The 25,342-nt window shown below is 42.5% G+C and overlaps 1 protein-coding gene across 3 annotated transcripts; it reads left to right on the top strand.

Moving 5' to 3' along the window:
* The first annotated feature begins 183 nt into the window (after positions 1-183).
* LOC111958010 (cytosolic arginine sensor for mTORC1 subunit 1-like) lies at positions 184-23,140 on the top strand. 3 transcript variants are annotated; one of them, XM_070436886.1, is made up of 10 exons: positions 184-526; positions 4,924-4,994; positions 7,188-7,381; positions 11,001-11,032; positions 11,370-11,473; positions 11,762-11,885; positions 12,098-12,208; positions 15,409-15,491; positions 15,631-15,725; positions 21,895-23,140. In XM_070436886.1, exons 1-10 carry the CDS (start codon positions 414-416, stop codon positions 21,961-21,963), a joined length of 996 nt encoding a protein of 331 aa, XP_070292987.1. In that variant the 5' UTR covers positions 184-413; the 3' UTR covers positions 21,964-23,140. The 3 variants fall into 3 exon arrangements, with proteins under 3 accessions (XP_070292987.1, XP_070292988.1, XP_023834943.1); XM_070436887.1 differs by lacking the exon at positions 11,001-11,032 and adding an exon at positions 9,526-9,555 and having other exon boundaries at positions 11,368-11,473; XM_023979175.2 differs by lacking the exon at positions 11,001-11,032 and having other exon boundaries at positions 11,335-11,473.
* The last annotated feature ends 2,202 nt before the right edge of the window (positions 23,141-25,342 follow it).

The following is a 25,342-nucleotide window of genomic DNA, read 5'->3' as shown; positions in this document are numbered from 1 at the left end:
ATTGTTATTGTTTTGTGTATAGGTGTGATAATTAGGCTATGGGTATCAGATATTGTTATATCAGAATATGTTATTATACACTCATTCGTATTTATTTGGACAGTGAAGCTAAAACTTTTAATTTGGACAAATTCACTTGTGTAGCTTTAAGAGCAGGGGGCGTGTTATTATATGATGCCTTTTATTTGAATATACAGTAGTGGAGTCAGATTGCGTCTGATGTTTTTCCTCTTTATCTGTGGCTGACTAATTAATGCAAGACATACAGTTAAATAACTAAGCAGCGAGCGTCTAGTCCCCAGGAATGAAAATAACACTCTCAAAACGTTAATTTAGGAACCTTTTATTGGATCGTTCCTGCAAATAGTCAGGGATTCATTCAAACCAACGAGGGGATTGCGCTATTCAGAACCATGGATTTGCACATTCTGGATCACAGACTGCGAGTGACCAGCATTTGCAAAAATGGTCTGGTCAATTTCACTCACCCCCTCATCAAACTCATTTTCCTGCGGAACAGAGCAAGGTAAGGTTGTTTGCATGTCGAGATTATTTTAGCTAATTTAAAACCGTCAGCGATCCTAAAACCCGCAACAACAAAAAATAGTCAGTTCACACTCGCTGATAGCAGACATGCTTGCTAGCTAACGTTTGCTAATTTGTTAATCCTGTCTCACATTCATTTGCTATGTAAATGTTATGATATATTGTAGTTAGCGACGCTATCCCGTTCAATTAAGGCCGTAATTGTGCATGTCATGCTATGTCAATGTAGCCAGCTGCACCCCTAAACAATGATTAAAACGTGGACCAAAGGTAACCAAACAATTTAATGTGGTGCACTGTTTATTGTACTTGTCGTCAATGAATGAGTACACCAGTTCAAAATGTATTAGTGTTTAATTTTCAATACTAATATCAGTCTTTCATTTGCTGAACAGTAACTCAGTAAATGTAGCTAGTATTTGAAGAGTGATCATTAGAAAACCTAAAGTATGTTTAGTTGTTATAGGCCTATTGGTAACTATGCCAACAAACAAAACACGTATTCAGTGGTCAGATACAGGTAGTCTTTGGGCAAAGTAATTAGGCTAGTCAACCCCACCTCGCTTTCACTGTTTTCTATTCAGGTACTTGTCTGTTCTTACATGATATGATGATGAAAGCACTTTCCTTTCAATGGGACCTGATCACTTCCCTAAGACTTGTCTTGTCATGGCAAAGGCAGCTCTCTGGAAATTCATCTTTAAAGAGCCTGAATATAAAGCTTTTAATGTGTCTGGAACGGATGGTGGCTGCAGTGGCAATTTTTAGTTAATCCCTGGAAATCCTGCCTTTGTTATGTAATTGTTTATGACTCGGCCTGTCCTGCATATGCATCAGCCGGAAGAAAGGATTAAACATCTGGCAGATACTATACAGGCTAGCAGTATATTATATAGTAGTAGCCTATGTAATGGTAGGCCTATGTATTCAGAGGTGGAAAGGAGGCTCAACATACACGGTAGGCCTACATAGTTTGGGAAGAAATGCCATCCATGCCAAGTTGGAGAAGGTGATTTTATAGCCTAGACCCCACTTTGTGTTCTGCGAGGTCTAAGCAGCTCTACCGGCTGACTTCAAGGACTTGCTTATCATAAAAGTTTCACAGATCAATCCAGTAACATCAGTCTACCAGTTCAGGCGCCGTACTCCTCTGACAAGCGTCACTGATGATAGATTTGGCCTTGACCCAACCCCCCACCCCCCCCGACACTTCCTTTAGACGTGTAGAGACATGTACACACTGGATATATTGCTCAATGATAGCTTCTAAAGGTGTTAGTCACCTAAAGAGTTTCTCAGCTTCTCCCTCCAGTGAGTCATTAGTAGGTTATTCATTGTACCTGCTGGCCTATGGGTACACTTCATGACAGGTCAGCTACTAGGGTTGAATCCAAAGAAAAGTCAGAATGAAGTAGAATTGCCCTGTCATGCAGTAACAGCTTAGGGACTTAGGCTGTTAGCCTACATGGGTTTTGTCTCTCTTTGTTGTTGCTTTTCTAGTTATGTCATATTCTGTTGTGTCCTGGTTGTTTTCCTGTTTTGGGGTAAGGATCAGGCCATGTGGAAAAATAATGGTTTAGACTGAATTGTTTTGAGTTACCATGAATGCATTTGGGGAACATAACAACAACAATCCTAATATAAACAATGTTTTTTTTAGACCGCTTCACAATATAATTGGTTTTAGACTACAGATCTCCCTCTGCAATAAATTAGAATATTTGGCACAAAATCACTCAAAAGCAAACAACCATAGAAGAAATTTTAAGGATAGGCTACCTAACCACTCGGCAGTCAGCACAGTATAGTAGCAAACAGATCTTGTAGGCTGTTTTCTTGTTACAGCTCTGTCTGACAGTTTCTTCAGTAGCACCATTTTCATTCCTCAACAATCTGTTGTAGAATATCTGTAGGAGTGTATTATTGAATCTTAAGTAGCCTACTCTAGTGTTCAGCTGGTAATGGTAACTTTATTGATCATCTCTCTCTCTCTCACCAAGTTTCTGTTTCTTCTTGTCAGTGTTATTCTTCTGCTGAAATAAGCACTGTCAGCCTACATGATAAGGGTTTGAAGGAAAGGAGAAGGATTATCTCTCACCCAGCTGAATTTAGTGTCTGCTACAGTGTTCATCTGTAAGGCTGTGGTGGTGGTCAGGGATGCACACTCATACTGTATAATGTTAGCCAGTAGCCTATGTTGCTGCCTGCCTGCCCCCTTACCTCTGCAGCTTGCTAACGAGAGAGCATGGGTAGCAACTCTGAGCCAAAACTAATGGGGATTTTTTTTTTTTCATTTGCCTTCTACAGTAGGCAGTCAAGGGCCCTGGGTTAGCAGCAGGGGGGAGAGCTGGGTAAACTTCATCCATTGTTCATTGGAAGACATTCTGTGAAAGTGGAACGCCCATTAGGTCAGCCTCTAGCCAACCACAAGTTTAGACACAAACAGCATGTTCATCCAGAGTTGGTGGGAGATGGTTCATAACACAGAACGCCATCACGGCTCACAACCCTCACCTTTCCTCTGATGGAACGCCAGTTCTCTCCTCTGTATTGGTAAAGAACATCATTTTGAGTGCCATTTTTTTTCAAGTCTCTCTCTTTCACACACTCACTTTTTCTCTTTCACTTGCTCTCTTCCCCTCACACCACAAAATAAATAAATAGTTTATCACCAATCATAAATGTGCTGACTGTGCCTTTGTTGCATCATGAAGACACATGAGACTGGGGACACATGAATGGAATAAAGAATTAGAATGTTAAACCTCCGTGTCAGGGCCGCAGATGTTTTGTAGAAGCTTTTATAGAAAATGTAGAATGACTAGCACAGAAACAGGAAACTATCCTAACCCAGCAACAGCGTCACGTAGATAGGAAGTTAAATACCCAGCTCCAAACCATTTTAAGAATGTGCCTGCATCAATTAGGCTACACTCTCCCTTTGGTAAAAAAAATATTATCATTAATGAGCTTTTAAATGTTTGCAACCTTAACAAAGCAGACTACCTGTTAGCACCATCCTCTCCCCCTTCTTCTTGCAGGCTTTACAATAACACGTCGGAAATCTAGCACTAAATTCCGAGGTTGAGAATGAAGCAAACTTTCACTGGCCTCGTTCATGCTCTGACGGGCACTGGGCTACCTAGCCGTATGTAGCTGTAGAGCCGGACAGGGTGAGAGGTCAACAGGAAGGGCTGACTGTGAGGTGACAGTAGACAATGGTCTGCTGAGTTAGCTCGCTGCCTTGCTCGCTCTACAGATGGCTGGGTGGAGCTATGTATTTTGTCCCCTCTCACTGGTTGCGTCCGAAATGGTACCCTATTCCCTACTGTATGGTGTGCAGTACACTACTCTGTAGGGAATAGGGTGCCATTTCAGATGCACGACTCTCTCTGGATTGATTGCCCTGTCTCATGAAACCAGCGGATTACGTTTTGCTGAGTAGAACCCTGTACAGGATTCTAGTGTTATACAGATGGGMGGATAGCCYMGGGGGGGGGGGGGGGGGGCGACGTTTTCTAACGACAGCAGAGAGGGATGTTGCTGTCTGTTGCTGAGGCAGAATAACACTGAAGAGGAAGGTGTTGCGCTGTTTAATCATCCAGAAGATTGGTCTGACTAACTCTGCGTTCGTGACAACGACCATAGGAGTTGACTATACAAGTCTACAGGACCAACTGATCTGGGGCCAGGCTATTTCCTCCTCAGTTTTGCAGCAACCTTGCAAGGGAGAAGAGGTGTGGTCTTGAATGAGCCACATACTGTATGTTTATGCTGAATGGACTTCCTGTTCTTTCACTCCTCTGCTGCAAAACTTCTACTTTGTATTATGCATAGTCCTCGTGAACCGATCTCTCCTGCTGGCCAGGGGGCAGTCTGCCACAAAGACAACATTGTGGACAGAGTGTCTCCAAAACTCCTCTGTCTCTGAGACCAAAGTATTTTGGGTTCAGGCCTGAAATAATGAAGCCAGTCGGAGTCCCCCGCTTACCCCAATGTACCCAGTGTTCCCCACTGCTAGGCAGCACAGCATTGGGCCTAATGAATGGGGCCCTCGAAAGAAGGACCGATCTGCCGTCCCATCTCAGAACGGCCGTGTTTGGCTCGGCTCTCTCTAGGATTAAAAAACACAGTGGGTGATTTGAAGCAAAGCAGAGCCTTGTTCGATTGGGTGCACACATTGTGAGCAGACCAGGCATGCCGGGGGAATATTGGCACAGTGAAGACTAGAGTTTGGTGCTTGGCCAGAGGGCACTAGGTTTAAATCACCCCTAACTCACACACCATCGCCATACTACACAGTAACACTCATAGTGGCAATATGTTTTAGTTTGTTCTGAAAATGGTGATCTAATCTTCTCTCTCCCTTTCTCTCAGATGCAAGTTCTTCAGTCTGACAGAGACCCCAGAGAACTACACTGTTGTACTGGATGAAGAGGGATTTAAAGGTAAATGAGTCCTCCTTTGTATCAACCAGAGATGCACCACTTAACAAACCTCCACCCCCAGCCTATTCTCAATCACACTCCCTTAACATCCTGAAGACAACAACTTCAACGTCACATGTTTTTTTTTATGGCCGATACTCTTTTTCTTTGGAGGTATTTTATTCCCAATGTCTGTATCTCACAGATGTAGTTGACATTACAGGCACATATTGCCTCCAGGCCTTCTCTCTCTTTCTGTCTATTTTAAGAGGTGAAAGCTGGTGCAGAGAAGCCACAAGGGGCTGCTTCTGACAAATGATTCCAACCGGAACAGTTCCCCTTTTGAAGGGGAATAGATAGAGAGAAAGAAGCAGAGCAGAGCCTTGCAACACAATTAGACCCAACCAAATCATGAGAAAACAAAAAGATAATTGCTTAACTATTTGCACATCATTACAACACTATATAGACATGTCATTTGAAATGTCATTATGCTTTTGGATCTTTGTAAGTGTAATGTTAACTGTTCATTTTTGAGAGCGAGATCAGAGTCCTGGCACTGTTGTGAATAAATACCCTTAGTTTCCCAGCCTGAAAGTGTTGTTTTTCTTCATCCCCTGAAGTAATTGAAGTTCACTTCACACATTTTTAATTCAAACCAGGCTCATCCCTGAGAACACTGAATTGTTGCATGACAGTGTTCTTCTTATGTGGAATGAAATAGTCTCTATAGCAACTAATATAGAAACGCATTGCTATATAAGATTAAATAACATAGCAACAAAATACACTGAACAAAAATATAAAGTGTTGGTCCCATATTTCATGAGCTGAAATAAAAGATACCAGAAATGTTCCAAACACACAAAAAGCTTAATTCTGTCATTGTGTGCACAAATGTGTTTACATCCCTGTTAGTGAGCATTTCTCCTTTGCCAAGATAACCCATCTACCTGACAGGTGACATCTACCTGGTGTGACATATAAAGACCAGTACACAATTCCTGGAAGCTGAAAATGTCCCAGTTCCTCCACGGCCTGCGTGCTCACCAGACATGTCACCCATTGAGCATGTTTGGGATGCTCTGGGTCGACATGTACGACATCGTGTTCCAGTTCCCGACAATATCCAGCAACTTCGCACAGCCATTGAAGAGGAGTGGCACAACATTCCACAGGCCACAATCAACAGCCTGATCAACTCTATGTAAAGGAGATGTGTCACGCTGCATGAGGCAAATGGTGGTCACACCAGATACTGACTCGCATCCCTACTTTTTTTTGGTATCTGTGACCAACAGATGCATATCTGTATTCCCAGTCATGTGAAATCCATAGATTAGGGCTTAATGAATTTATTTAAATTGACCGATCTCCTTATATGAACTGTAACTCAGCAAAATCTTTGAAATTGTTGCAGGTTGTGTTTATTTCAATTTATTTTGGTAAACAATTTGTTAAATCCAGTACGATGCATCTGCTAGTGTATTTCACTGTATTTCAAAAGGTGATTGTGCACATATCTCAGTATACAACCCAATATCCTAGTGCACTTTCCTCCCACTTCCTATACTTCCTGTATAAATGAAATATTACATTAAAAGTTTCCCTGTACCGTGCCCATCCTGTGTGAATAGACTGATGCAACTAGAGCGGAGAGTGAGAGGAGGACCTGGTTGAACCCTCCCTGACCCTTGACCCCTTCTCAGACCATAAACACACACACACACACACGCTGTTAAGAAGTCTAGCGATAGAAGTACTGCACCAGAATCAGCTTACTCTCCCCAAATCTTAGACTGACCTTAGATCAGTCTCTGGGGGCACTTCATCCTACTCCCAAAATACTGTAGGAACGATGGTGGGGATGTATGGGATGGTGGAGAGTGGATGATGCCATTACCCCCCCCCCCCCCTTCCCCCCCTGAAGGAAGTGGATGGCAGTGGGGGTGGGGTCCAATCAGAGGAAATGACTTAAAATAGCTGTGTAGACATAAGGTCAGGTTTGGAAAGTAGCAACTTTGCATTGGGCCTGTATGTACGATTGCTTTTAGAAAGAAGACCTAACTTAGCTGTGGGTTTTCTGCTCAATACAGTATAGACCACTAGTGGATAGTCTTTGTTTGAGTGAAGTGGTGTGTGTGTGTGTGTGTGTGTGTGTGTGTGTGTGTGTGTGTGTTCTGACATTACCTAACCACCCCTCTCCCCCTGCAGAGCTGCAGCCCTCGGAGCATCTACTGGTCGAAAGTTCCGTGTGGCTGCCACTCAACGTGGTCTCCAACGGCAACTCCTCCAGCAGCTCGCAGGCGGTGGGCGTGACCAAAATCGCTAAGTCTGTCATCGCCCCATTGGCCCAGCAGCACGTGTCAGTCTTCATGCTCTCGACCTATCAGACGGACTTCATCCTGGTGAGTCCCCTGTCTCTGTGACCCCTTCAGTTATTACCTGCTGGGGCTTATTGAGTTGTCTGATGTGATTCTTTCATTGTTTTTCAATGTAATGTAATAGGCCTACAGGCCTCTGAACATTCTGTAATGTTACTCCCTCCTAAACGTGCCCCTGGTGTCTAACCATTACAACAGTTGCTAAGCGATAGCCATAGGCATCATGCCCATAGGGGGCACAAGGGCACAGATTTGTCCTAATTTTTCAGATTTTAAATGAATTACTGATCTTCCTTTTTAAGCCCACATGTTATCATTATTTATAAAAAGGAGGAGGGGGCACACTGACTGGACCAAGTAAAGTGTACCCCCCCCCCTATTTTCCCAAGTAAGTGGTTCCTTCCAAGGTGCGCAACAGAGCAAAGACACACAGCGTTTGATCTGCCTATAGCTGCCCGTGATGTGCAGGACTCTCAGGAGGTATGCTTGTAAATTAATTTGATCAAGCTATGTAGCCTACTGATTCCTTCTTGATGAGTACATTTTTTTACAAAGTATTATTGGTTCTCTCTAATACCTCATAACTAGCTACCAAGCCATTTTAGGCTATTAATTAAGTTCGAGTACCTTGTCTAATTATCTTAGCTGGCATGCCTGCTGGCAAGGTTGCTAGACTTTAGAAAAACAAGCAATAACTAAATACTGAATAAGACTCGCATTCCTTTCAATATTTTACCCAGATTTGAACAGAGATGCAGAGAAGCATATTTAGTTCCTTTAAAAAAGAACCATCAGTCAGGAGGATACAGACAGCTCAAGAGGTATGCTTTAATATGCAGAAAAATAAACAGACTTTTGACATAGAGCCATAATCATTATGCTTAATTCTATTGCAGGAATAAGCTGTTTCAGGTGTTAGAATTTTTTTTTAATTCTCGAACTCAAACCTGCCATCCTCACTTAATTTGTCCCTTCAAATCCGTGTCAAAAAATAGCATATTACACAATGATGGAAGCAATGGGTCAAAACAGTGGGTCAAAGCGTTGCATGTAACGGAAGACGGCGATGATAAGTTGTGATGAAGTAGGTATAGCTTTGCAAAGCAGTTGCATTTGTCCCACTCCAAACGTAAAATAAATGTTATAAGTACAAATAGGCCATTAGTCTATTTGAAGTAATAAAAGTGACTACAATGTAGCTTCTTTTTTTTCTCTCTCAATGTCACTGACTGTCAGCCCGTATGTTGTCCGCTTACTGTAGGTGAGGTAGAAGGACCTGGCTGTCGTTATTAATACTGTCTTACTGTAGGTGAGGTAGAAAAAGGATCTTGGTGTCGTTATTATATTGTCTTACTGTAGGTGAGGTAGAAGGACCTGGCTGTCGTTATTAATACTGTCTTACTGTAGGTGAGGGAGAAAGGACTGGCTGTCGTTATTCATACTGTCTTACTGTAGGTGAGGGAGAAGGACCTGGCTGTCGTTATTCATACTGTCTTACTGTAGGTGAGGGAGAAGGACCTGGCTGTCGTATTAATCACTGCTTACGTGTAGGTGAGGTAGAAGGACCTGGCGGTCGTTATTAATACTGTCTTACTGTAGGTGAGGGAGAAGGACCTGGCTGTCGTTATTCATACTGTCTTACTGTAGGTGAGGGAGAAGGACCTGGCTGTCGTTATAACGTCTTACTGTAGGTGAGGTAGAAGGACCTGGCTGTCGTATTCATACTGTCTTACTGTAGGTGAGGGAGAAGGACCTGGCTGTCGTTATTAATACTGTCTTACTGTAGGTGAGGTAGAAGGACCTGGCTGTCGTTATTAATACTGTCTTACTGTAGGTGAGGGAGAAGGACCTGGCTGTCGTTATTCATACTGTCTTACTGTAGGTGAGGGAGAAGGACCTGGCTGTCGTTTATTCATATCGTCTTACTGTAGGTGAGGTAGAAGGACCTGGCTGTCGTTATTAATACTGTCTTACTGTAGGTGAGGAGAAGGACCTGGCTGTCGTTATTAATATGTCTTACTGTAGGTGAGGGAGAAGGACCTGGCTGTCGTTATTCATACTGTCTTATCGTAGGTGAGGGAGAAGGACCTGGCTGTCGTTATTAATACTGTCTTACTGTAGGTGAGGGAGAAGGCCTGGCTGTCGTTATCATACTTGTGTTACTGTAGGTGAGGGAGAAGGACCTGGCTGTCGTTATTCATACTGTCTTACTGTAGGTGAGGTAGAAGGACCTGGTGTCGTTATTCATATTGTCTTACGTAGGTGAGGTAGAAGGACCTGGCTGTCGTTATTATACTGTCTTACTGTAGGTGAGGGAGAAGGACCTGGCTGTCGTTATTCATACTGTCTTACTGTAGGTGAGGGAGAAGGACCTGGCTGTCGTTATTCATACTGTCTTACTGTAGGTGAGGGAGAAGGACCTGGCTGTCGTTATTAATACTGTCTTACTGTAGGTGAGTAGAAGGACCTGGCTGTCGTTATTAATACTGTCTTACTGTAGGTGAGGGAGAAGGACCTGGCTGTCGTTATTCATACTGTCTTACTGTAGTGAGGGAGAAGGACTGGCTGTCGTTATTAATACTCTTACTGTAGGTGAGGTAGAAGGACTGGCTGTCGTTATTCATACTGTCTTACTGTAGGTGAGGGAGAAGGACCTGGCTGTCGTTATTAATACTGTCTTACTGTAGGTGAGGTAGAAGGACCTGGCTGTCGTTATTAATACTGTCTTACTGTAGGTGAGGGAGAAGGACCTGGCTGTCGTTATTCATACTGTCTTACTGTAGGTGAGGGAGAAGGACCTGGCTGTCGTTATTCATACTGTCTTACTGTAGGTGAGGTAGAAGAACCTGGCTGTCGTTATTAATACTGTCTTACTGTAGGTGAGGTAGAAGGACCTGGCTGTCGTTATAATAATGTCTTACTGTAGGTGAGGGAGAAGGACCTGGCTGTCGTTATTCATACTGTCTTACTGTAGGTGAGGGAGAAGGACCTGGCTGTCGTTATTAATACTGTCTTACTGTAGGTGAGGGAGAAGGACCTGGCTGTCGTTATTCATACTGTTTACTGTAGGTGAGGGAGAGACCTGGCTGTCGTTATTCATACTGTCTTACTGTAGGTGAGGGAGAAGGACCTGGCTGTCGTTATTAATACTGTCTTACTGTAGGTGAGGGAGAAGGACCTGGCTGTCGTTATTAATACTGTCTTACTGTAGTTGAGGTGAGAAGGACCTGGCTGTCGTTATTAATACTGTCTTATCTGTAGTTGAGGGAGAAGGACCTGGCTGTCGTTATTCATACTGTCTTACTGTAGGTGAGGTAGAAGGACCTGGCTGTCGTTATTAATACTGTCTTACTGTAGGTGAGGTAGAAGGACCTGGCTGTCGTTATAATAATGTCTTACTGTAGGTGAGGTAGAAAGGACCTGGCTGTCGTTATCATACTGTCTTACTGTAGGTGAGGGAGAAGGACCTGCGCGTCATTATTAATACTGTCTTACTGTAGGTGAGGGAGAAGGACCTGGCTGTCATTATAATACTGTCTTACTGTAGGTGAGGGAGAAGGACCTGGCTGTCGTTATTAATACTGTCTTACTGTAGGTGAGGTAGAAGGACCTGGCTGTCGTTATTCATACTGTCTTACTGTAGGTGAGGGAGAAGGACCTGGCTGTCGTTATTAATACTGTCTTACTGTAGGTGAGGGAGAAGGACCTGGCTGTCGTTATTAATACTGTCTTACTGTAGTGAGGGAGAAGGACCTGGCTGTCGTATTCATACTGTCTTACTGTAGGTGAGGGAGAAGGACCCTGGCTGTCGTTATTAATACTGTCTTACTGTAGGTGAGGAGAAGGGACTGGCTGTCGTTATAATATCTGTCTTACTGTAGGTGAGGGAGAAGGACCTGGCTGTCGTTATTAATACTGTCTTACTGTAGGTGAGGGAGAGGACGCTGGCTGTCGTTATTAATACTGTCTTACTGTAGGTGAGGGAGAAAGGACCCCTGGCTGTCGTTATTAACACACTGGAGGAAGAGTTCAACATCTACAGAGAGGTGGGGGGAGAGTACTCGGCTGTTCTCTGCCAAGATGTCCGCAATGGCTTTCAGAAGAACGGCAAAGAAGGTACGTCGCAGCAGAGAGAGGGGAGGGGAGGGGAGGGGTGAGACTGAATGTATTGGAGGGAGTCACAGAAAGGGACAGACGGAGAGAATATATAATATCAGTCTGTGCTGTTTTTTGAGGGAACTATGGGTAACAGAATAGCAATGTTTTCCAATAAAATCCCCCCACATGATAAAGTGAAGACATGCTTGTACTCTATAACACTACTTCTCACTGTCCCAGTGCTATAGGTTATTTCAGGTTGGGCTCAGGTTCTAAACTATTATTAACCTTCTGTTTCATATCCAGCCCCCCAGCTGACAGTGCACCCTTTGCTGATACCTCAGAACCAGTTCTGTGTGATGAGTCTGGACCCAGACACTCTGCCTGCCATCGCAACAACACTCATCGACGTGCTCTTCTACTCCAACAGGTGAGCTCTGCTCCATTGTCCCTTTTATCAGAGTTGTTGCCTTACCAGTTCAAGTCAAGATGGCTGCAGTGTGAAATCCCTCGTTAATGCCGGGTTTATCCTTACTTACGGTAATGCTTCTGCCATATTTTTGTTTAAAAAAACAGTTGTTTTAAGACGGCACATAAGTGTTCTTATTCTGAGTCTATGGTGTAAATGATTTTCTTCCCCAGTCCTAAAGAGGGCGCTCTTCCCAGCCAGGACCTGGATTGTATCAAGTTCTTTTCCTTCTCTCTGATCGATGGCTACGTCTCTCTGGTCATGGACACAGAGGCACAAAGACAGTAAGACTAATCTCCTCTCACTTCTCTTACATCTGAGCTGCCTTAGTTTCACTTTGTGGGTGGTCAATGGTGGCCTAGCGGTTAGAGCAGTTAGAGCGTAACCAAAAGATTGCTACGGTAGTTAGAATCCTTGAGTCAAGACGGTAAAAAATGTCTGTGCCCTTCAGCAAGGCACTTAACCCTAATTGCTCCAGGGTCCCCATTGATAATGGCTGACCCTGGCCGTGACCCCACTCTCTGAGGGTCTTAAGATATGCAAAACCAAACTCCCCCATCTCCATTTCACACATGCGTATAATACACACAGGAAATAGGACATATAAGCACCCACCTAATTATTATTTTTTATATTTTTTTCTTAGCAGTCAAACTGCCGACGCGTTCATGTCATGTGACATGCACACGTCATTGTAATAGTATTTGGAAGATGAATACACAACGCAGAGTTTGAGAGGACTAAAAATTAGAGTACTAATGGTCAATAGCGAATTGTAAATAGGAGTTGGTTTTCAGTTCAACATCTGTGGAATGTCACTCCTGAACTCAGAGCAACGTGTTCTACGTGGGCCACGTTTTCATTGGTCTGTACATTGAGTCTGGAGTTGGATACTTGTTATTTGGCCATTGGCCAAGTTGTCCTGTAAGGACTTCTGATTGGTCAACCCCAGGCTAGGGTGGGGGGTTATAAGTGGCATCCTGTCCTTTGTTCTGAAGGGGTGAAATGCTGAGGACAGGGGGAGACTGAACATCTGCCTCCCAGCATAACATCTTGATTTGTCCTCTCTGAATAAACCTATTTTTCTACCCCTGATTTGCTTTGGAGTTTGTGTTATTGAAGAATAGACATAAATTGCTAACATCATGTAGATGTTGTTTACACGTGACACTTACATGTTACGTGTCAGTTTAATATTTCATATCTGACAATGAATCTGTATCTGCCAGCAGCATACCACCCTGCATACCACTGCTGGCTTGCTTCTGAAGCTAAGCAGGGTTGGTCCTGGTCAGTCTCTGGATGGGAGACCAGGTGCTGCTGGAAGTGGTGTTGGAGGGCCAGTAGGAGGCACTCTTTCCTCTGGTCTAAACAAAGATCCCAATGCCCCAGGGCAGTGATTGGGGACACTGCTCTGTGTAGGGTGCCGTCTTTCGGATGGGACGTTAAACGGGTGTCCTGACTCTCTGAGGTCATTAAAGATCCCATGGCACTTATCGTAAGAGTAGGGGTGTTAACCCCGGTGTCCTGGCTAAATACCCAATCTGGCCCTCAACCATCACGGTCACCTAATAATCCCCAGTTTACAATTGGCTCATTCATCCCCCTCCTCTCCCCTGTAACTATTCCCCAGGTCGTTGCTGCAAATGAGAACGTGTTCTCAGTCAACTTACCTGGTAAAATAACGGTAAAAAAAAAAAAAAAAAAAAAAATTTAAAAATAAAAGGAACATGTACATGAAATGTCCATCTTATACAATGAAAAAAATCTTATAAGACAACCCTATGCTTAGCATGACAGTAATATAGTACATGTAGCTAAAATAGGCCTATCACAAAGAACAGTAACAACTTGTTTTATGGTATATAAGAAAAAAGATTAGGCTAGTTAATATGCAGCCGGCACTCCTGGATCTAGGCCTAAAGTGCCATCGCAATGTATTCAGACTCTTTTTGTTATTATTCCACATTTTGTTACATTACAGCCTTATTCTAAAATGGATTACTTAAAAAAAAAAAAAATAGGAACATGTTTCATTTCATCCATTTTAGAATAAGGCTGTAATGTAACTGTGGGAAAAGGGAAGGGGTCTGAATACTTTCAGAATACACTGTATTTCAAAAATAAATATGGACAGCACCCAGTGCTGAAAGTTGAGTAGGCCAATTTACTAAAAGCTTTGTTGGAGCCCTATTTAAGAAATAAGTAGGGTAGTCTTACCTGTTTGACAGAACCAATTATGCTATATTGGTCGTTATTTCCTCCAATAGGGAGAGTCTCGCCAGATCTTTCCAAAAGTGCTAGGAAATCAAATGCATCATCATTTTTACCCAGGCCTATTATTTTCCCATTTCAATCTTATATGACAACACCATGCTTGACATGACTTGTATCAGAAATTTTGCCCGGAAACCTCCTCGGCCCTAAAAGTCCTCGCTTCCGGTCCTAAAAGTCCTCGCTCCGTGAGAGAAGCAGACATGAAAGAGAACTTTAGCCTACCGATGTCAACTAGATTTTTCATGCATTCATCATTCTATTGATTTATAACATTATTATGGTGAGCAAGGCTTCAATTCGTATTCTAGAGTAACAAGTAGGCTAATGACAAGAGAAGCTGCATGTATCCAATTTTTGTTGGCGAACAAATAGCCTACCAAATGGCAGAAATTATCAGCAGAAACATATCAAAAAAACAATAGAAATTAAATGTTTCAAGTTGTCACATGCACAAGTACAGTGAAATGCCTTTCTTGCAAGCACTAAACATAACAATGCAGTAATCAATAACAATGTAATACAACAAATAACATGAGGCCTAGTGCTTATTTGACTCTTTTTCGCACCTTGTTTTATTTGAAAGGATTTGACGATGGTTAGTTTAAGACTTCGAGGAAAACAGTGCAGCGGGTCATGATAGGCCTACACAGTTGAAGACATCACGCACGGGCCCCAAGGGCTATAAGCAAAGTAGAAAAGTTGATGGACACCTTAGAGACAGTGGATTGATGCATGTTGTATATATTACTATTGTTATTCAAAATGTGCCTGCAGTGCCATATAAGACATGTCAAACTCACAGAGGGCCGAGTGTCTCCGGGTTACGCTCTTCCTTTGTACTTGATTGAGGAATTAAGGTCACTGGTTAGTAAGGAACTCTCCTCACCTGGTTGTATCTGTCTTAATTGAAAGGAAAAAACAAAAACCAGCAGACACTAGGCCCTCCATGGAATGAGTTTGACACCCCTGATGAAAGAGGACACTTCTTTTGAGCCTAAAATAGAATAAAGAAATATGTAGACCCTCCCGCAGTTGAGACTTTACGGTATTATAATAGCACTATGGCTCCAGGCGTCACACAGACGCTAGTCAGGCGTTCAATGGTAGGCGATAGCCAGATGGTGGGGCTATTGCTCCTCCTGAATTCAGGCCTGTGATACTTGGTAGCAGCAATGACCAACACTGTGTGTGTCTGTGTGTATTCTAGGTTCCCTGCTGATCTTCTCTTCACAAGTTCCTCCAGGGAGCTGTGGAGGATGGTGCGCATTGGGGGACAGCCTCTGGGTTTCGGTAAACTACCTTTTAATCCATCCTCTGAAAGACCCACTATAAGTATGTTAGGATCATGCCCAACTCTAGCCTGGGTAGACTGATACTGATACCACAAATACTTAATTGTTGATCACTCCATCTCTCTTCTCTTCTCCAGACGAGTGTGGCATTGTTGCCCAGATATCCCAGCCCTTAGCCGACAACGACATCTCAGCCTATTATATCAGCACCTTCAGCTTCGACCATGCCCTGGTGAGCAAGCCTTTAGCTGCTGATGTGGCACCCACTGGCACCCAGCTTTACTCTACAGAACATGGAGTATAGAACTTTAGAAGAGGGTGTGTTCTGATTCTGACCAACAGAGGGCACTGTTCACCCCTGGATAAAGGGTAACGTGTAGTTTAATGACTGTGATAGTTTTTTTTATCCAAGAATACAGTAGCAGGTGTTTGCAACAGGGCTTATAAACATCACAAGAACGTCAGCAGCGCTATCAGATGACAGAATGAATGTTTGATTTGTCAGAGGATGCTAAATCAACCGCTTCCTGTGGACTTTCCAGCTTTTGTTGGTTTGACGTGTCTTCTGCACTATCTGCATAGTTGACACCTGAATGACACCGATAGTTTGACGTGAGATACCTGACTAAGAGATAAGCTGTCAGTCAGAATGCTTCTCATGCTGAAGACAATCGGATTATAAATGGAAAACCATCCACGTCGCGGAACCTGACATATTGCTCCTGGACACGCTAAACACCTTCTTCGCCCACTTTGAGGATAACACAGTGCCACCGACGCGGGCCGGTCCCGAGGACTGTAAGCTCTAGTTCTCCGTAGCCGACGTGAGTAAGACGTTTAAGCGTGTTAACCCCCTCAAGGCTGCCTGCCCAGATGGCATCCCTAGCTGCATCCTCAGAGCATGTGCAGACCTGCTGGCTGGAGTGTTTACGGACATATTCAATCTCTCCCTATCACAGTCTGCTCTCCCCACTTGGTTTAAGATGTCCACCATTGTTTCTGTACCCAAGAAAGCAAAAGTAACTGACCTAAATGACTATCGCCCCGTAGCACTCACTTCTGTCATGAAGTGCTTTGAGAGGCTAGTTAAGGATCATATCACCTTAGCTGACACCCACTAGATCCACGGATGATGCAATCGCCATCGCACTGCACACTGCCCAATCCTATCTGGATGAGGAATACCTATGTAAGAATGCTGTTCATTAACTACAGCTCAGCCTTCAACATGTGGCGATTATGACATTTTGTCAGCTGGGGATTGTCAAGCAAATAACTGCCGGTCTCAAGGTAATTGACTGTTAATTACGTGAACACATTTAGCCTACAAGCCACAGATGCAGACCTTTGGAACATCTACATTTTAAAAAAGTATAATAAATCAATTTAATATATGCCATCACAATAAATCCATTATTTATTTTGGGTCATAGAAACATGATATGAAGGGTCAGAATATTCAGAAGGCCAGAATAGCGTACGCTTAGTTGTCTGTATGTTAGGCCCCAATATGGCTATGGGCTACACTAGTTCATTTAGCAGACAAGATATGCCTAAAAATCTGTGGTATTATTTTATGGTATGTACAATACAATTGAACTGAATAAAATAGAAAGGTTATTTTTTTCAAACGATTTCCAAGGAAGTGCGCACATGCGGATATTCTGTGTTGAGCGGTTAACAAAGAAACAGGTCCTCCTATATGCAAAATCTAGAGTTGTCTTTGCAACTTTAGTTGTGATACAAATGTTGGGTTATATGTTTAGATTTTTAATACATTCTAAGGCTGCATGATGCGACTAATGATGATTTTGAAAAAAGTTGCATGAAAGGCATGAGCTCTGCTTAGTTTTTTGTGCAGGCTGCATACACTTCATCAGTCTCTCATGCACAATTTTTAACAAGCACTTGATAATCTACTAACCAGGCTTCCAGCGTAATGCCATCTAATAAATCCATGCCCTTTGCAGCCAGAGTGGCTGTTGTGCCCTTGGGCTGAATATATTAATTTTAGTTCCCTTCTCCCAAGCACCTCTCAAGCACCTCTCCGAAGCACTCCCTCACATGGCTCGCTCAGATATCTAAATTCTTATTAGCCAATTTCCGTCACGTGATCGGGTGCTTCTCACAGGTATCTCAGCTACAAAAGTAGGCTACAAGTGAATACCAACATATCGGAACGCAACTGCATTCTGAATTCTGAGACGCATATTGAAGATGTTAGAAGAACTGTCTACATTTAACCTTCAACAAGATGAGTAGGCCTAACGAACATTAAAAGCACTAGCCTATGTCAATCTACTCTCCCCCATTAGTACAAAAGTTGACCTATTCTAAAAGTTGACCTATTCTAAAAGTTGTCCTTCTGTGCAATTAATAAATATTCCAAACCTACTCTGGGACAGTTGTGGGACGTGATAGATCCCAAATTAATACAACCACTCGCATGAAATAAAACACTTTTTTAATGCAACACGTTTAGCTTAAAAGGTTGATAGACTATTTCTTCACATTTATAAGCGCAGCAATGCGCACACAGCAGATGGCTATAAGCGCAAATATTCAAAAATGCAATTAACTAATGACCAGCAGCATCAGAGCTTGAAGAAGCCTAGTTACCATGACTAAACGGTCACGATTGGTGACCTCCGGTGTGGCGGTAATACTGTCACTGTAACAGCCCCACTTCAACCCCATAGTACCTTCCAAGCTCATCATTAAGCTCAGGACCCCCGGTCTGAACCTTGCCCTGTGCAACTGGGTCTTGGACTTCCTGATGGGCCGCCCCCCAGGTGGTTAAGGTTGGCAAAAACACCTCCACTACGCTGATCCTCAACACATGGGCCCCACAAGGATGTGTGCTCAGCCACCTCCTGTACTCCCTGTTCATCCATGACTGCGTGGCCACACACGCCTCCAACTCAATCATCAAGTTTGCAGATGACACAACAGCAGTAGCCTGATTACCGACGACAGACGAGACAGGGAGGAGGTGAGGGCTTTGGCGGAGTGGTGCCAGGAAAATAACCTCTCCCTCAAAGTCAACAAAATGAGGAGCTGATCTTGGACTTCAGGAGACAGCAGAGGGAGCACGCCCCCATCCAAATCGAAGGGCCACAGTAAAGAATGTCTTGTTAACAAACTATAGTTTTGGCATGTCGGTTAGGACGTCTACTTTGTGCATGACACAGGTAATTTTTCCAACAATTGTTTACAGACAGATTATTTCACTTATAATTAACTATCACAATTCCAGTGGGTCAGAAGTTTACATACACTAAGTTGGCTATGCCTTTAAACAGCTTGGAAAATTCCAGAAAATTATATGGCTTTAGAAGCTTCTGATAGGCTAATTGACATCAATTGAGTCAATTGGAGGTGTACCTGCCTCTTTGCTTGACATCATGGGAAAATCTAAAGGAATCAGCCAAGACCTCAAAAACAATTGTGGACCTCCACACGTCTGGTTCATCCTTAGGAGCAATTTCCAAATGCCTGAAGGTACCACGTTCATCTGTACAAACAAGTATAAACACCATGGGACCACGCAGCCGTCATACCGCTCAGGAAGGAGACATGTTCTGTCTCCTAGAGATGAATGTACATTGGTGCAAATCAAATCCAGAACAACAGCAAAGGGCCTTGTGAACATGCTGGAGGAAACGGGTACAAAAGTATCTATATTCATAGTAAAACGAGTCCTATATCGACATAATCTGAAAGGCCGCTAGCAAGAAATAAGCCACTGCTCCAAAACTGCCATAAAAAAGCCAGACTATGGTTTGCAACTGTACATGGGGACAAAGATCGTACTTTTTGGAGAAATGTTCTCTGGTCTGATTAAATAAAAATAGGACTATTTGGCCATAATGACCATCGCTATGTTTGGAGGAAGAAGGGGGAGGGTTGCAAGCCGAAGAACACCATCCCAACTGTGAAGCACGGGGGTGGCAGCATCATGTTGTGGGGGTGCTTTTGCTGCAGGATAGACTGGTGCACTTCACAAAATAGATGGCATCATGAGGGAGGAAAATTATGTGGATATATTGAAGCAACATCTCAAAACATCAGTCAGGAAGTTACAGCTTGGTCGCAAATGGGTCTTCCAACTGGACAATGACCCCAAGCAGACTTCCAAAGTTGTGGCAAAATGGCTTAAGGACAACAAAGTCAAGGTATTGGAGTGGCCATCACAAAGCCCTGACCTCAATCCCATAGAAAATGTGTGGGCAGACCTGAAAAAGCGTGTGCGAGCAAGGAGGCCTACAAACCTGACTCAGTTACACCAGCTCTGTCAGGAGGAATGGGACAAAATTCACCCAACTTTGTGGGAAGCTTGTGAAAGGCTACCTGAAATGTTGGACCCAAGTTAAGCAATTTAAAGGCAATGCTACCAAATACTAATTGAGTGTATGTAAACTTCTGACCCACTGGGAATGTGATGAAAGAAATAAAAGCTGAAATAAGTAATTCTCTCTACTATTATTCTGACATTTCACATTCTTCAAATAAAGTGGTGATCCAAACTGACTTAAAACAGGGAATTTTTACCAGGATTAAATGTCAGGAATTGTGAAACTGAGTTTAAATGTATTTGGCTAAAGTGTATGTAAACTTCCGACTTCAACTATATATTGTGTATTCTAGTCAAGGCCATCCTATTCAACTATTGCTGTACATATACAATTGTATCCTACCTATTAATCAGATACACTATATGTTCTATCCACATACTGTCCATTTTTTGTCTTTTATCCCGTCCTATATACTTATACTCCGACATTGCTTGTCCTAATATTTCTTAGTTCCATTCTTTTACTTTTAAATTTGCGTGTATTTTTGCATATTTAAGTGATAATGCCTGAGAAGCCGGTGTTTGGAGGATATATTGGCACGGAGGTTGTTAGGGCCGAGACTTTGTCCCGGGCCTGCAAACCGTGCCAATATATCCTCCAAACACCGGCTTCTCGGGCATTATCACTCTTATACAACTGGTTACTAATTTTTTTCAAATAATAATTGACATATTGTATTTAAAAAAAAATATTTTGATTAATTTATTCATATTATTTCATTCTTCAAGTAGATATAATCCCGACACACATCTAGGTTTGCTACACAAGTGGGCTGATCATTCGTTCTATCTGTTCAGTTCTGTTCTGTTCGTTCATTCTAAATGTTCCATTGCCATACTGGTTGGCAATGTTCTTATCCCTTGGTTGCTAGCTAGCTAACTACAGCTAACTTAGTCATGTCAAAAAGCCAAAATAACAGCAAAATAGGGACATTTGCATTTAAGGTGTTTTATATTGACATTTATTTGGATACATCTATATGCGCCCGAGTGGATTATTAATTCTTATTATTAATAGATTATAAATGCCTTTTTTTTAACTTTTTTTGCATGAACTGGTGCACGCATGTTTTGGGGCAGGGCTAGCTGAGAGGAAGTGATAGCCTGTGTGTGTCAGTCAATCACTCAGTTGGGTCTGTACTCCGACTGAGTGATTGACTGATACACTCACTCAGTCTCTCTCACACACACACACACACACACACACACACGGCAGGTGGTTAGAGCGTTGGACCAGTAACCAGAAGGTTGCAAGATCGAATCCCCGAGCTGACAAGGTCAAAATCTGTTCTGCCCCTGAACAAGGCAGTTTACCCACTAGGCCGCCATTGAAAATATGAATTTGTTCTTAACTGACTTGCCTAGTTAAATAAAGGTTACATAAATAAATAAATGAGCTAATGAGGCACGATTTCGCCTGGCATAGAAAATGTGCTCACTCGTCTGGACACTGTCGTTCAGAGGAGCTAACCAACTACACAGCTAACACAATCACTTCAAACTAAAGCTGGAAAGACTGCAAACTAGCTGCATTTTGTTTCGTTTGACCTTTTTTTAAATGACATTTCTTGGGACATTATGGCAGCTGATTCATGATTCATGTCGGAGAGACAGCAAGGTTTATACAAATCTCCGCTGTTGAAAACTAAAATGTTAGTCTAAAGGAAATGTGAGAATGACAAGATGATTTTTGTAGTGGAGATCAAGTTTATTAAGTGCCTGGCTGGACTGATGAGACCGTGGATTGCGCAGTCAGATGGAACAGAATAAATAGGCATTTCAACATCATAGATTTAGCCGGTGGTAACTTGTGGAATAGACAACAGTTGGAATGTGGTTTTAATCTATCAGCATTCAGGATTAGACCTGTTGTATAATGTTAGATATTACTGCACTGTTGGAGCTAGGAACACAAGCATTTCGCTACACCCGCAATAACATCTGCTAAATATGTGTATGTGACCAATATCATTTGATTTAAGATGCTGGTGGAGTAGGAATTGGAACCATATTCCATTCTGTTCTCTTCTCCTGTGTTCTACTGTAGGTACCTGAAGAGGACATAGTGAGTGTGACTAAGATGCTCCAGCAGCACAGGAAAGAGCCAGCCTGCTGATGGCGACCTGACGGCTTGGTCCATACTACTCCCCTCTCCGTGTCCTGGGGCAGTACAGGGCTGAAGAGAGATGCGAACTCCGTGCCTAGACTAGCACTGCAGCGTGAGCAGTATTAACCATAAACTTTGTTGCCATGACCACCAAAAGCGCTTCAAGGAAGGGGTGTCTGAAGAGAGCATCTTGTCTTCCCAGAATCCCCTGGGAGACGCACTGATTGAACGCTGCCAGTTCCCCCGACCAATGCACACAATGGGTCAAGGGGATTGGTGAACTGAAGTACAGTTGTGATGATGGTAACACTGTACTTAAGGCCTGCAGGTATAATGCATTATGATGCGGTTATGTTTTCATTAGATGACTTGTTATAGGCATATATAACCCCCTCATGTCTTGTTATCGTCTCATAAAGATCCTGACTAAATAACAGCCATCGAGTCATAGCCCAAGCCTTGTAATAACGCATTATAAAGGCTTGTACATGTTTATAACATGTAATAATGTATAATACCTGCAGTTTATAAAATGTAACCGTGAGGGATTTTCTTATGCTACTTACCTGCTTGCCGCAGGGCACAAACATGTTACTAGTACTATAAACAACACGACTGTCTTCCAGTGATGTTTATATCGTAATGCTGTGTCAGAACGCCACCCTTTGTGTCAAAGGTCAAGTTATTTCATGGTTGAGTGAATTATGTGAAGCACAACTTATGCATTGGTAAAAAATGATTCTCCATTGGTGCTTTTTATTCGCCATATCTTCACAAATTGTACTTGTAAGGCACGTAAATGGGATAATCGCACCCCAATAACTGAAGCTGCTCAGTGATGTGTCAGCACAAGTCTTATTTTGGACAATCATATTAGAGAAAAAAGACATACCAAAAAATAAAAAGTAAAGTTTGAGGTGTATTGGTGGAAATTAGTGTTAATTGTTAAATATATCAGAATTATATTTTCTTGAAAAACGTACGCAGGCAAAACTAGGGGGAAAAAATAACATCCCATAATTACCAGGTTAAAGAGTAGCTTTATTCAGTGCCGTGATGCAGTTTCAACATCAATATTTTTTTAAGGGTCAACATTTCTGTACTTTGTCTTATTCTTCAATTTTCTTTTTCAATTTGCACAATTTAAGAAATGTATTATTAAATAATGTATTGGTTCTGGACTTCATTATGGATACATTGTCACCTCATTTTCCCCCAGTCAACATTTGATTGTTAATTTACTTTTGTATGGATGAATTTACACTAAAATAGCTTAGATATGGGTTTGAGACATTACACATACTTTGTCAAACTAAGTTATGCAATGTCTTCATGACAACCGTTATGTTTCTTCAGTCTTGTTGAGTGGACTTGTAATCTATATTAGATGAGTGGGTGTGCATTTAAATGGGAGGAGAACGTTCCACACTAAACATGACATTTTTATAGAAATTCAAAGAAAATGTGACATTTCCTTTATTGGTTGTGGTTGAGACACCACTCTTATACTAGAGTTGATCAAGCCATCATAAGTGTCTCCTTCGCTCACCAGCACAGAAGAACTCTAACAGACTTACAATATGTTTGGTAAATATTTTTACTGTACTCTTACAACAACAGTTAACCATTTGTGACATACTTGGATTGTTAAAAGAATAACCTACTATTGTTTGATTGTCAAGTTTTTGTGTGCATGCGTAAAGTGTGTGTTATGTCCCTAAGTATACATACACACTGTATAGCAACCATTGTAATAACCATGTTGCCCTTCACCAGCTTTACTCAGCGTCTTTCTAGTGATCAAGTTGGAGACAGCCCGTGCAGCACCCCACTCTGGAAATGTGGACAAGTATCAGAAGGCTTTAGACCAAACCATAGAGCTTTCCAAATTGTCAGATCATGAAGCTGGCATCCTCCTGACTAGTTACGTAAGTAACAAGATGGAATTGAGGTGGTTCGGTCAATATCTTTGCCCGAGACCTGATGAATTGCATTAGCTCCCCAGGATAATGACTGGGCTTTATCTCAGTGGGCTAACCCAAGTATTGAGGGCCTGTAGGGAACCGGGGGTCACCGTGACAAACCGTAGTGACGGCCTCTTCTGGTGAATGAATTTCCCAAATTCCTCATGATTCGAAGTGATGACTTAACCATATGAGATCACGTGGGTTTTCTCAGAACTGCCCGTCGCAGTGTCACGGCAATTATTGTTTGAAGCTCAACTTTCTGCCAATATTCCACAGGGTTAGACAGTGATGACTGTTAACCCACATGATTTCATATGCTTTTCTCAGAACTGTATTATTCATGGGAAAGCTGTAACTACTGTGTAACAACCACCGATTCAGATCATAGGCTATAACGGTACCTTTTTTACACTGCTCAGCATAGTTCTGAACTATACTAGAAAACAGGTCAATTGCACAAGGAGAATGTCAGTGAACTGATTTGAATTACCCCCCTCGTGTTTGCAGATGAAAACGAATGGCTTCCTGAACGGCCAGCAGGCCCCCAGCATGGATGGGGTTCCCTCAGCAACCATCGCTATCTCCACCACTAAGAAGAAGCTTCGGAACATCTCCAACAAAGCCATGATCTTCCACTGGCACATCAACGTGGTAACCAAATACATGACTGACATGTTGGAGGTCTCAGATAATGACACTCAGATTCTTCTGGGCCTCCTGAGGGATTCCAGGAACCGTCTCAAGAAACTCTCTGGCCGCGTAGAGGTGCTCCTGCAGATTCTGGACCCAAACACACCCACTACTACGTCCACTAAGCCCCAAGATGTGCTCCGTGATGACTATGAGAAGAAGATCTACGGCTGGGCTGTGCTAAACAGGCACAAGGATTTTCTGGCCATGGTGTTAAAGGAAGTTGCTGGCTTTAAGGATCACAGTGTGTGAGGATTATACGAAGTGGTTGTTTGTCACCCAAGGGTGATTTTAGGATATTTATTCCAAAATAATCAGGTATTTCATGTAACTGAAGAATCGGGACAAAGGCCAACCGCCAATAATATAAATATGAAAGAGAAGAGTGTGATTGCTACACAGTATATATTTTATATCTATTTTTGAATTTATTTTTTGTTATTATTTTCGAAACAGTCTAGAACACTGTCTTGAAACAGTCTTGAATCAAATTCATTGGTTTGCTCTTACAGTTATCAAATGTTGTATTCATATTTAAGATACTCAGTTCACTCTCTTTTTAAGCTATTTTGTCCCTACTGCTCCTTGTCTATGGAGCCTCAATTATTCCCTTATGCCCCACACATGGCAGATACATTGAGGTCAATGAGGTAGTGGACAGTAAACCCAGTTTAGGGTTAGGGATCTATTTACCCATGAAGCTCAGGGATTTTGCGCATCAATTTTTTTAT

The sequence above is a fragment of the Salvelinus sp. IW2-2015 genome, linkage group LG33 (assembly GCF_002910315.2).
Source record: "Salvelinus sp. IW2-2015 linkage group LG33, ASM291031v2, whole genome shotgun sequence".
Taxonomy (NCBI): domain Eukaryota; kingdom Metazoa; phylum Chordata; class Actinopteri; order Salmoniformes; family Salmonidae; genus Salvelinus; species Salvelinus sp. IW2-2015.
The sequence above is the reverse complement of the archived record's forward strand: the minus strand, read 5'-3'. Positions and strand labels throughout refer to the sequence as shown.

Bases quoted from the DNA above. Each gene is read 5' to 3' on its own strand.
- LOC111958010 (XM_023979175.2), top strand. From the start codon at position 414: ATGGATTTGCACATTCTGGATCACAGACTGCGAGTGACCAGCATTTGC. The intron at 527-4,923 runs GTAAGGTTGTTT...CCTTTCTCTCAG, and splicing joins TTCCTGCGGAACAGAGCAAG to ATGCAAGTTCTTCAGTCTGA. The intron at 15,492-15,630 runs GTAAACTACCTT...TCTCTTCTCCAG, and splicing joins GGGACAGCCTCTGGGTTTCG to ACGAGTGTGGCATTGTTGCC.